Here is a 13,196-nt window from a genome sequence, read left to right on the forward strand (position 1 = left end):
CAATCAAACTGCATTTGATGTATTTTGGGACTGTAGGGTTGTTTATTGTTAATGCTTGTATACAGTATGATGGGGTAATACCGTTCCAAATACTATCAATCATCAAATGAAACTCAAAAATATAAACCTTGTACTGTATGTCACCTGGATTGGGACTTTAAAGGTGCATGCCACCCAAAATCATGTTTTTCGAGTTTTGACCAGACCTACTTGTTCACTGCCACTAAAGATACTACTACCAAATACTAGGCTTAGTTCTTGCCAACCCTCTTTAATACTACCAAGTCGCCATACCAACCATGACCAAAATGTGCATCTTAAAACAAAATGTCCGATGCCAGAGAATCATGGTTTTAGACAACTAGTGCAATGTCACAGGACAACATTTTATATAGCTTGTCAATTTTCTCTGAGAATTCTAACACCATTTTCTGTTTAGAAAAGGCAGAACATAGCTATGTGCTTTGCTTTCATTTTTGTTGCACATTTATATCAGATAACTTATAAATGATCTGGTATCTATTGCAATCTGTTCAGTCAGACCTGTAGCCTAACTACAACTCTCATATGCACAAGTATCAAATCGTTCTACTACTCTCTATTCTTCTTCAGTCTGGTCTGGTAGTTTTTGTTTTAATAAATGTCAGACTTAAATAGATATAAGAGATAATATGAGATATAAATAGAAAGCGTTTCTCAGAGCACAGGTCTCCGCCAGGGTTGCCTACACTGGGCCTGCAAACTTTGGGTCACATAGCCACTTGGAATGGGATCTGAAAAATGTAACTCATACATCTTGATCACATGACCCCAGAAATAATGTGTACCGATTTGTGTGAATTTTGGACAATCTGAGTTGTAGCTAAAATTGTTTTGAAGATAACGCATAAGTAGTAACAAAATCTGTGTCATGGTGGTGGCGCTATAACTGGCAGATGAAAAAAAAACATTGGTGGAGATTTTTTCTTGGCCTACTGGGAGTGCACACCTGTGTGCCAATTTTTCCACATTACTTTTAGCAAGTCGTGCAAAGCGGCCCCTTCAGCAAACTTAGAAAGCCAATCGTAGTCAATCGGAATAGAATCTGACAACTCTGACAAATACATCTTGATCACATGACTACAGATATAATGTATACCAATTTGAGTGAGGTTTGGACAAAATCGGTACTAGGAGTTGTAGCAAAAACTGTGTTTTGCAAAGAAAAAAACAACATGGCGGAAAACTTGTCAGGTGGAAATGGCCGTGGCTTATTTGGGGAGTTGTCATGATCCAAGGAATCCAAGGGGGAAATATTTTTTATTGTGTGACCTATGGTTCAAGAGTTATCGGCCAAAACGTGTGAATCTGCCAGTTATAGCGCCACCATGAAGCCGATTTGAAAATGTTGGAGTGTTAATGTAAGTGCAACGTTTCATGGCAATCGGACGCTGCGTTCATGGTTTGAGGCATTTTGTTCAAAATGGGCCACTCCTGCAAGCTTAATATTAGCCAATCACGGTGGCATATGAAAAATATGAGCGATGCTTCTTGATCACATTACTATAGAGGTAATGTGTACCGATTTGCGTGATGTTTGGACAAAATCTGTAAGAGTAATTTCACAAAATGTGTTTTACAAAAATTGGCCTCCTGGTGGTGCTATAACAGGCTGATGTCAGAAATGTGGGGCAGAGGTTTTTCCTTGGCCTCCAAGGAAGAGTATGCGTGCACAGTTTCACGCTGATCGGTCAACGGTGACGGAGATTTTCCTGCTGACAGACGGACGGACTGACACACGGACGGACAGGGGCCTTCGCCTTCGGCCTGGCGGAGACAACAATCATAATTTCTGGATCCGACCAACGCTATTGACTTCAATAGGCTACAGGCAACATGTCGAATGGCACTCTAGACAGAGGGTGGCGCTCTTGTCTACGCGTGTCCTTACTATCCATAAAGAAGGCTAGTTCAATGGAAGATGGCAATTCTCGAAACGACCGCAAGGGGGCATTAAATTACAACAACAATAACAAAAGGGAAATTTGAATAGAATTGACCTGTATTCATCAGCAAGGAGACAAAATAATGAGGTATGCAGAATTGTAAAAGATGTTTCTGACGTTATACCATGATTTAACAGTAATAAAATGTATAGCACTTTTAGGTGTGGAGACCGCAGTAGCCCTGTCCTAATTTGACAGACGTCATGTCTCAACTAGAATATTATGTAAAATGTATTTGTAGATGCCACACAAGTTTTATTGAAAAGAAAGAAAAAAAAAAAAGTTAAATAATTGTGTATGACATGCGACACTTCTGCTTTTCAATATGCTATGCTTCTCTGAGTTGAACCCAAAGACTGTAGCCTAGGTTTCTTTTTCTTTTTTTTAAGGAAAAAAAAGTGTAGAGTATATTAATAGCAGGCTTATAACTACTGTACTGTGTGGGAATCTATAACAGAGAGCAAGAGTCTCTCTCTCTCTCCTCTTGGCAGCGTTCCCGGCCCATCTGTGGCCTGGCTCGTGGATTACTGTTTGTTAATGTTTCAATCAGCTGTGTGTTGAGGAATGTGGAGCTATTTAACCTGAACTTCCCCAGGTGTGCCGAGGCGCCGCTCAGTCTGGGCCCCGCCGCCCTCCCCTGCCCTTGGCACAAAGCTATCACACAAACACAATCACACACTGGCCGTGCCTCGACGCCGGGCCTGCAGCTGTGCGCATCGCACCGCACCGCAGGGAAATGGGAAAAACATTGCACCAGGGAGACAGAATAAATCTTAGAACGAATTGCTGCCTCTCCAAACCATTTTAACCCGTGCCCTGCCGAAAGAGACCACTCAAGCGTCTGATTTAAGGCTATTTTATATTTACATTGATTTCCAAATATGTGTGTAGTTGTGTTGCAGTTGGCCTATAGGCTAAACGGTCAACTTTTAAACTAATAACTCAATAGCTGGTATAGGTGCATGATCGCTAAATGCATTATTTACTAAAATGGCTCATTAAAAAATATAAATAAATTATCAGTCATATGTAGCCCTTTTGAAATGCTTGTCACGAATAGCAGCAGCATGGCAATTGTCATATTTTGATGTTTAGGCATTTTAATTATTTCCACTATTTATCAAAATCTCTGGACCAAACACTTTAAACGGATACTTCCTCTTGTAATTTGATACGTTAATGAGCCATACAAAAACAAATTACCAATTTAACTGGTATGACTATGGGCCACCAGCCTTGGTTTTATGTTTCATGAGGCAACAATGAATTGGCTTCATTTATTCTTTGGTTATAGCTGTTGCTGACAGCCTCTTTACACTCTTAAGTCAGTTGACTATAGCCTACTTGGCAAATCTGCAGTTTATATCAAGATTAGGCCTAATCACATTACCATAATTGATTTTATTTTTTTTACTATGTGCTTTAGCCCCATGACCCCATCTATAGCTGTAGTCTATAAAGCAACAGGATAACCCTTATGTGAGGAGAAATGTATATATATATATATTGCACTGTAACCCCCCCCACCCCCCCCCCCCCACACACACACACACACACACACACACAGAAAGTTCAGAGGAATCAATATTCTTGTTCAAAAATATTTTGTCTTGTTTTAATAAAAACACAATTAAGTACATTGTAAGAAACAATATCTTTTCACATAACGTGACATTGTAATATACAATACGATCTTTCGCTCAGGAATCTGAGAAATGTAAAATTCCTTTAACAAAATTCAAAAAATTTCTACATGGTTGTTTACACAAGATACAAAAACGTAGCAGAAATATTAGCTTTCTTTAGAAACTCTACATACAAGCAACAAGCATAATGTTGCACTGGAAGCCTAACTGCCGTGATCTCCCGGCTAACCCAGTCTATTTGGACACTCAGTCTTTTCTCCAAAGGACCTCGGATGAATCGAGGGCCTGGAGTGACAGATCCTCTCCATAAGAGAATGTTATTTTCTATAGCATGGGAGTTCGAAACGTCCCTATACTCGGTTCAAGGTTCTTTTTTTAAATGTGGTTGAAAGTCACATCAGGTAATAGCCTTGTTCGTTCTTCTTCAGAGTGCTCGCTGTGTGGAATGATGATGAGACGATGCTCCATGGATTCTAGCGGCACATGATTCTGTCGTCCGAGCATCCATTCTGCAAGGAAAGAGAGAACATAGGATTTTTAGAACATCATCATGACATCGATACATGGACAGTGTTTACAAAGCATAGCCTGGATACATAACTGACAGTGCCATCGTTACGCATGACGCATATGCCAGTGGTTCTCAAAGTGGGGTCCGGGGACCCCAAGGGGTCCTTGGGGAGGTTATATGGGGTCCCCAGCTAATCATCATCCCCAGCATCACAATCATTTAAACCAATTAATCCATGGCTATTCAAAAATAGCAGATCTACAAGCTCACATTTGATTATTATTATTTTTATCTTCTCTTCTGTGGATCCCCGGCACAAAACATTTTCAGATGGGGGTCCGCGACCAAATACATATCAATTTGGGGGTCCTTGACTTGACAAAGTTTGTGAGAACCACTGGCATATGCAACTTTTTGGCACCGGCTTGACTTGTTGTGTTAAGAATTCAATTCACCGAGACAACAACAGTCTATACATTGATGGAAGATATTTACCTCGACTGAGATGCTGGCGAGCTCCGCGTTCAGGGTGGTCAGCGGCGTGCGAGTCAGGCTGCCCGCGGCGTGCTGACGGCTCTTCTCCGGCTCGTCCAGCTCGACCTGCAGGTCCCAGATGTAGTCAATGACGTGCTGCAGGATTTCCACTTTGCTCGCCTTCTTGTTGGTGGGCAGCGTGGGCACCAGCTCCTTCAGCTTGCTGTAGCAGCTGTTCATGTCCTGGAGGAAGACGGCCATCTGCTCGTCGAGCAGCGGGATCTTGCACTTGGTGATGGCCAGACTCTGGTCCGACAGGCAGCGCACCATCTCCTCGCCGCCGATCTTGTTGCTCTTCAGGGCGCAGGTAGATCCAACAACCTTCATCTTGATGAGTACTTGACGTGTAGTTTCCAAGAATGCCGAGGATAAAATGATAGTGGGGTAAGCCTTAAGTAGCTTAAGTTACAGTGATAACAAAGTATTCTCCTTTTATGCTCGGAGGAGATGTTGATACTGGAATGTTGACAGTTTGAAATATCCACATGGGTGAACCTCCCCGTCTTTATAGTTAAGCAGAGACTCGAGGGCGTTCTGGTTGCGTCCTGTTTGCCTGGTGGGAGCCAATGGGGTCGCTGCATTCGTATTGGTGGGGCGGTTCACAACTGTTTTCTCAGCCAATGGCAGCGCCCGGCTGGTTATCGAGATTTACAATCTGTTTGAGGGATGGCGTTACAAATGGAAACAAATGTGTGTCTTTTACGGCTGATATGTGGGAATCCAGCTGTCCGTGGCTTGGGGACTCTGCAGGTGTAGATTGCCTGGGGACAGTCAAGGGGTGGTGAATGCATGGGTATGTAGCCTGTGTGTGTGAATGTGTGTGGGATGGGAACTGGGAAGGCATGAATAGGATGAATGCTTGATGATAATTACCATCACGTCCTAGATTAGACTCTCACCATTAAGGATGGCACCACAGATGTGTGGGTGATAATGGGTACATTAAACTAAGAGAAGTAATTAACAGTTTTAGAAAAAAGTAAGCTAGCTTAACTGGGTATAGGTCCTAATGCAAATATGTTTACTGCAATCTTTGTTTATTTAATCTGTTATACTTGTTGTGTAACAACACTGTGACTAAGCATACAAAACAAAAACAAAGCGCAGTTTATTAAAGCATTAGTTTGGAACATTGCAAAAAATCACGAGGAAATGTGTGCTGATTATTTTAGTCAATTTCCTGCACTGTCATTCACATATGGCTGCCCAGACAGTTACATTCAAAGCTCTCTTTATACGTACAAACTGCACTTTTTTCTGAAAACACAGACTCTCTTTTTCCTCTCGTGAACGAAGCCCCTGTGAGCAACTTCACGGATTCCTTCACATGTTCTCCGTGTGTGTGTGTGCTCAGCCTTGTGTGCACATAGAAATTGCATTGCTCTGTTCTGAATCTTCCTCCAGATTGTCCAAACAAGCCGAGGCAGACTGGCAGGCGCCAGCGCGGTGACGTCACCCATTCATCCGAGCCTTGACGCCTGTCAGCCTGGCGCCGCGCGGGCGGTCTCCATGGAGACCTCAAACAAGAGGCTCGCTACTCCCCCATTCACCTGCGTAGCGCGCAGACCCTGAGAACAAACTGGCTGCGGAGATCATCATTCATTTATCACCTTAAATCACTCTGATGAGATTACCGCCCAGCGCACCTGCAAACGGCCATTGTCACCAGCTATAACATGAACAGTGTCCTTAAACCAAAAGAATGGGGAGGGAGGGAGGGAGGGAGGGAGACTGCTTTGAAAAGGCAAAGCTATTCCTGCCGCATTTTTACACAAATGTGCAGGACAATTCTTGCATTCCTGAACATGGCATTTTCACAGGCTATCTTAAACTCCCCTTACCCCTGGCGTTTGCAAGACTATTTTCAGAACTTCATAAACAATTATCATAATGTTTTTTTTTGTGTGTTTTTTCCCCTTTTACAAGACCCCAAATTATATGCACCCAATGTCTGGCTACTTGTTGTAAACTATTTTATAATTAAAAAAATACACTTTTGTGCAAAACAACTTTTTCTGCTGAATATTTTTTACTTATGGTATTTTTTATTATAATGCACAAAGGCTCATACAACATGCAATTTCCATCCTTGTATAGCCTACATTAAAAAATATAATTACAATTATAAAACTTTAAAGCAATTTTTGATAATCGTTTCCTTAGACTTATAACTTATAACTATAATGATTTATCTACACTGATTTGAGAAAATACAGATAACTGCAATAATAACAACTTTAGCATTGCTCTCTTGTAACAAAGTTTACTACATGGAGGACTGTTTCTTTCTAGCTGTTGCGGTAGCCTGTAAAAACTTTTTTTTTTAAACTTTCTTTTTTTTTTCTTTGATTTTTTTTCTACCCTCTGTCCTAGGTCGCAGCTGACAGGGCGGAGGGAGGGCCGGGTGGGCAGAACAATGGGAGTGCGGTGCAGGGATTGTGGGAGAGAATCTAGGCTGGAGCCACAGTGTCTGGAGCGCCCCTCCACTCCCCTCATCCAGCTTTTGTTCAGCTGCAAAAGCTATCAGCACTTCCTACTGACACCAACAATAACTCCACACAGCTGGGCCCTTTTTAGCCTGTTTACAGCACATCAAGGCAAGGGGAGAGAGAGAGAGGGAAGAGAAGAGACAGAGGAGGGGAAAGAAAAGTGAAACATATTAGCTCCTGATTTTAACTGACAGAATGGCACAACACCCCCCCCCCTCCCCTCCCCTCCCCTCCCTCGCTCCCATATCCCCAAAACAACCCCTTCTTCTCCAGACATTGGTGGATGGAGCTGATATAGAATTCATTTCTCTCGGGAGCCTAAATGTCAAATTGATTACAACTGTAACAGGCTGTAAAGACCAGCTAGTATTCTGCTACTGTTTGTATCAGCGATGTAGCAACATCCTGCATCCATCAAACAGACGAAATGCACCACTTGCCTTTTTCTTTCTTTCTTTCCCATCAGAACATTGTATATCTCTATAGGCGATCTTTGCGCCAGCACAAAAACTTTTTTTCTTCCCTTAATGGTGTTTTCAGTAGAACTTGGTGCCAGTTGGTGGAGAGGAAATGTATTGGCTAATACGCCCTCGTTCTTGTTCTTTTATCGCTATAGAAAATAGCTCCACAACAGCAGTGTACAGGAAGGCATCGGGGGAAAAGTTAATGCAGGACTTTGTTCAGAGGAAATAGGACATTCCAGTAATGCTTTCACACTTTTGCTGCTGTTATTATTACTGGGGCGGGGGGTGGGGTGGGGGACAATGAGTTGTACTCATACAACTTCCTGAACACACGTAAAACCGCAATAGTGGTGGATCTAATGAAGCTGTTTCTTTGGCAGATGATTTGACTTGAATATGATTCTTCATAAATAATGTTGAAAGAGGCTGCTATGGAATTTTATTAGAAGTTGTGTGTGAACCACATGAAAGTTTTCTCACACACACACACACACACACACACACACACACACACACACACACACACACACACACACACACACACACACACACACACACACACACACACACACACACACACACACACACACACACACACACACATTCAGGCCATCTCCCTGCAGCTGTGGGATTAGTTTCCAGCTCCCAGTCAGGCTCTTCCTGTTTGCTTGATAATGATCACACCTGTGTGCAGGTGTGTTTAGAGGCTCATATGGGACAGGGAGGGGCGTGGCGACAGGTACAAACACTTTTCCTCCACTGGGGCGTCTCTCCCCGCTTGTATCTCGCGTGCACTGCAATGATTGAACTATGACACTTGGGGTTCCTAAGGTCCAAACAAAGCCCATTTGCGGTCTTGGAATGGGCTTTGGCGGGGGAGGGGGGTGGTAGGTAGTGATGTGCGGGTCGGGTTTTTTCATGACCCGCCCCGCCCCGCCACGGAACCCAACCCGCCTCAACCCGCCCGGCGAACCCATATATAAATCTATGGCTCAACCCGCCCCGCGACCCGCGGTGGGGAAAAAAAGATAATCACATTCATAATAGCTCAGATTTATATAGCGCTCTTTTAAGTACCCAAAGTCGCTTTAAATGTCTACAGTAGCACAACATTGTAATGGGCTAAATAAACAAGCATGTTGTTTTTTTTATTTTTTTTGCGTGTGAGAGCGGCTGACCCGCTCACCCGCAGCCCGCATAATTGCCTCTGAAATCCTGACTCGACCACCCGCGCCGCGGGTTGACCCGCGGGACCCGCGGGTTACGGGTCGGCCCGCTCATCACTAGTGGTAGGTTATGCAGCAAGTCCGGTGTCCGCTCTGCCGTCACCCATCAGCTTTGCTGTGAGTGGCCGGCTCCAGTCCTTGTGGTAACTGTTGTGCCCTGGCCTGGGGGAGCCCATGCCTCTGTAATGACTGTGGTCCAGTGGGGAGTCACATCCTGTGGGCTGACGGGCCCAGCCCCGGTTCAGAGATGTGTCATCAGACCTGCTGGAGCCTCGCTGTCTGTGGGTATTCTTCCTCTGTGGGTGCCCTCCCCTCAGAGAGAGAGAGCCAGGGGCAGGTTACTGGAACACTATCTCTATCTGATAGTCTCACAGACATCCTTGAAACCTCACAGGTGTCCTTCACTCTGTCCTTGGTGCAGCCAGCAGGACGGATGCTTCTCCTCTCCCTCATGAGGACAGCCTGCTCTCTCTGCCCCACCAATAGCTGTGTGTGTGTGTGTGTGTGTGTGTGTGTGTGTGTGTGTGTGTGTGTGTGTGTGTGTGTGTGTGTGTGTGTGTGTGTGTGTGTGTGTGTGTGTGTGTGTGTGTGTGTGTGTGTGTGTGTGTGTGTGTGTGTGTGTGTGTGTGTGTGTGTGCAGTCACCGGACCCAAAACTACCCCTCCTTTACACCCCTATGGCCATCTTCCTCCGCCTGGTTCCCACACACACTATCAAAGCCCTTTAATGGCTTCTAATTAGCTCCCCATCTGCTGGTGACAGCGCACTGGTGGCATGCTAAAGCACCCATTGAGAGCATAGGCATTGTGCTCTGGAATACTTTCCACTCCAGTGGCAATTGCCTGGAGAGAGAGCTTTAGCTGGGGGGTGTGGGTGTGGGGGTCGGGGTGGGGCTGGTCGAGAAAGGGGGTGTTGGGTGGTGTTCTCTGTGGTCAGGGGTTTGGGGGGTTGGCAGGGTAGGTGAAACAGACAATGGGAGACAGTGTTACGACTTGTTGCAAATCTAATAACACACGGCTCCCCTTTTCCGTCCACTGGACATCGACCCCCTTCTTCCTGCGCAGCCCCCACCCCCACCTCACCCCTCCCCTCTGTATCTTCCTCTTGTTCACTTCTGTAACATTGTGGCGTTGACTTCACACAGTGGGGAGGGCAGAAGGAGCGGCTTGACATAAGGTTAGCATCCGAAGGCCGCCGCGGGACAGTTTTTGGAGCCATCGTCACAGGGCGATAAAACTTGAATAGGTGCTCTATTGTGTTGGAGAGCGATATGGCTATAGTTCCCCTCATGGACTCAACAATAGGTCCACCTCTATAGAACCTGTAAATGTAGCTTAATGAGGCCTCTTCATTAGCAGGCCCATCTATCTGTGAAATGTGAATAGTGCTTGTGTGGCAGACATATATGGCCTCTCCAGGATGCTCAACAGGGGCCAGGTCCACTGGCTCTGGTTGGGTGGGGTGGGAGGGACCAGCTGTTCTCAGCTGGTAGCCAGTGGATGCCTACAGGGGGACAGGGCCCACTGCTGCTGGCCAGCTGCCCCCAATACAACAGCAGGGAGGGACCTGGAGGACAAACAATGTGAAACCATCAGATCACCTCCAGCAGTCTTCATGCTATTATTCACTGATTTCACTCTGCTTGGACACGCCTCGTGGAGCACAGCACAACTGGATGGAAACCGTCGTCATCCATGTTGAGTTATGCTGCGCTCAAGCTAGTATACAGATGCAGTTACATTAGTTTCCTTTATTGTATGTTGTGAGAATAGAAATGCTACTATACAAACAGTCAAACAAATTATTCAAATGACAAAAATATTGAGTGATTCTGGCCATGCGAAGATTCCCCCTGTATCTGAATGTGCTGTGTTTAAATGATTGGTGAGGGCCCGTGGAAAGCCATGTATTTGTGTTTGTGAGATGAATGGTCTGTCACCTGACCTCACTCTCTCTGTTCTGCTGCACACACACACACACACACACACACACACACACACACACACACACACACACACACACACACACACACACACACACACACTCTCTCTCTCTCTCTCTCTCTCTCTCTCTCTCTCTCTCTCTCTCTCTCTCTCTCTCTCTCTCTCTCTCTCTCTCTCTCTCTCTCTCTCTCTCTCTCTCTCTCACTCACGCACACACACATCCCCACAGCTGCACAGAGGCGTCCAGTCAGCACGGCCAGGGGACATGGGAGCCAAAGCCTAAAGATGGAGCCTGGACAGTGGCAGCTGGGGAGCTGACAAAGCCCCATTCAGAGGCCCTAGGCCTGGGGACAATGGCTGGGCCAGGCTGAGCCCTCTCCTCCACTCTTCCACCCAAAGATTAATACTTCAGATGGGCTTCCCGGTGGCAGGCAGGGCTAAAAGGAGAGCCCTCCTGTTTGTCACTGGGCATTGTGCAAGTCGCCTGAGAACCAACCTCTTGGATGGGCTTGACAAATGAGAGCAGCCATTGACAGTGAACAGATTGGGCCCACCACTTTTGTTTTGATTGTGCAGTGGGTATAATCATGTTATTTGGGCCTCGGGGAGTTGTTGTTTCTCTCTCCTGATGCTCTTGACACCAAATTCCACCTTAGCACTCTCTTTCCTGCGGCTGAGTTGCGATCTGAGCCTGCTCAAGTTTCCTCTCTTGTTTGTTGTTTCTATTTATCAAGGCTGTATGGAAGAGGAACCACTGCAAGGGGGAAGTTAATTTTCTTGGGTGTGGGAATCTGTATCTCTATTCATGTGTCTTTGAGAATGCAGTGCAGGTGCAACAGGTGCAATAGGTGTGTGTGTGTGTGTGTGTGTGTGTGTGTGTGTGTGTGTGTGTGTGTGTGTGTGTGTGTGTGTGTGTGTGTGTGTGTGTGTGTGTGTGTGTGTGTGTGTGTGTGTGTGTGTGTGTGTGTGTGTGTGTGTGAGAGAGTGAATTCTGACCACAGTCAATAGGCCCTACAGTGCAGGTTATTGTTTTGTGTTCTATGCAGACTTCCTCCCCACACCTGACCTGAATAAAAGTGTTAAAAAGAAAACAGCCCCAGCCAGGGGACTGCAGTAACCAGAGACACTGGTCGGTGGAGGGAGGTGGTTTAGTACAAGCAGCTCCAACGTATCAATCCTCCGCCCACCATTCGACTCTCACAGCCGCAGCCCAGGGAGTGGAGTGCAGGTGTTTAGCCCTCAGCAAGGCAACATTTCAGGTTAAACTGTAGGAACGCTGCCCCGCCTCACCGCCGGGAACTAGAAGTGGCCTTTCAGCATGATGCAGTATCCCCCGCACACCTGTGTGCTAAACCAGGAAGTGTGTGGTGCATCTTTCAAATGAGGTCATGTGATTTATCCAACAGGAAGTGTCCCACGAACTAGAGAGGATTACCCCATACGCAGCTGATTATCTGATCATAATATAAATTGTATATGATATAAATATAATATAGCCTATTCATGGGATTTTGTTACATTGAAATCACATGTTTTCCCAAGGGTTTTGTCAGTGTGATACAGGTGAACCATTTGTTCAACACTCATGCAACAAATGAATAAATGTGCTTATACAATAATGCCTGATTTACACTAGGTTGGGCATCATCAAGTAACGAAAAGAGCAGATCTCCAAGCTCACAATGCATTGTGTGCGACACGTTATGAGCTTGTAGATCTGCTATTTTTCACAAGTACAAACCAAGCTTACGCCAAGCATGGGGCCATCTGCCTTGTCTGTCCATGTATTACGGCTGTGCATCAAGCATTCTCACCATAAAGGAATGTAAACACAGACCCCCCACAAGCCCAACAAGCCTCATTCCCTTCCCCTGGTTTCTCTCCCATCCCTCCTGTTATGTGTCCCCCCCCCCCCCCCCGGGGCCTTGTTACCACCAGTCTGCTAGGTACGATGCCCCTCTCGTTCCCACGTTGACTGAGTAACACTCAGCTAAGACAGCGGCCTGCTTTTCACTTCCAGGAATGTGTCTGTGTGAAACTTTGTGCGCAGCAGAAGGTGCCCTACTTTTTAAACTTCATTCTTCTCCCCGGGATTGTTTCAGGGAGCTAACAAAAGGGGAGAGGCTACGGGTCGGTCAGCGTGTGTGTGTGTGTGTTTGTGTGTGTGTGTGTGTGTGTGTGTGTGTGTGTGTGTGTGTGTGTGTGTGTGTGTGTGTGTGTGTGTGTGTGTGTGTGTGTGTGTGTGTGTGTGTGTGCACATGCATGTGTGCATGTGTGCACGTGAGGGGTGCGCTGTAGGATTATAAAGAGGAAGTGAATGGGAAGTACACACTCAATGACAAAATAAGAGGCAGACATTCCTCCGTTGCCCCTCCCGTCCTCCCCGTTACTCCCCCCT

General features: G+C 45.8%; 1 protein-coding gene across 1 annotated transcript; it reads right to left on the reverse strand.

Moving 5' to 3' along the window:
* Window positions 1-3,572: 3,572 nt before the first annotated feature.
* On the reverse strand, window positions 3,573-5,144 carry id1 (inhibitor of DNA binding 1, HLH protein). The gene is made up of 2 exons (XM_080422815.1): window positions 4,638-5,144; window positions 3,573-4,140 (listed from the first exon to the last, which is right to left on the reverse strand). The coding sequence occupies exons 1-2, from the start codon at window positions 5,001-5,003 to the stop codon at window positions 4,105-4,107; spliced, it is 402 nt and encodes a 133-aa protein (XP_080278941.1). The 5' UTR covers window positions 5,004-5,144; the 3' UTR covers window positions 3,573-4,104.
* Window positions 5,145-13,196: the final 8,052 nt, after the last annotated feature.

Source organism: Gymnoscopelus braueri (assembly GCF_963280865.1).
Source record: "Gymnoscopelus braueri genome assembly, chromosome: 3".
In the NCBI taxonomy this organism is placed as follows: Eukaryota; Metazoa; Chordata; class Actinopteri; order Myctophiformes; family Myctophidae; genus Gymnoscopelus; species Gymnoscopelus braueri.

Coding starts and splice junctions, on each gene's coding strand:
- id1 (XM_080422815.1), bottom strand. CDS start 5,003: ATGAAGGTTGTTGGATCTACCTGCGCCCTGAAGAGCAACAAGATCGGC. Junction 4,141..4,637: donor TCGCCAGCATCTCAGTCGAG/GTAAATATCTTC, acceptor CTTTCCTTGCAG/AATGGATGCTCGGACGACAG.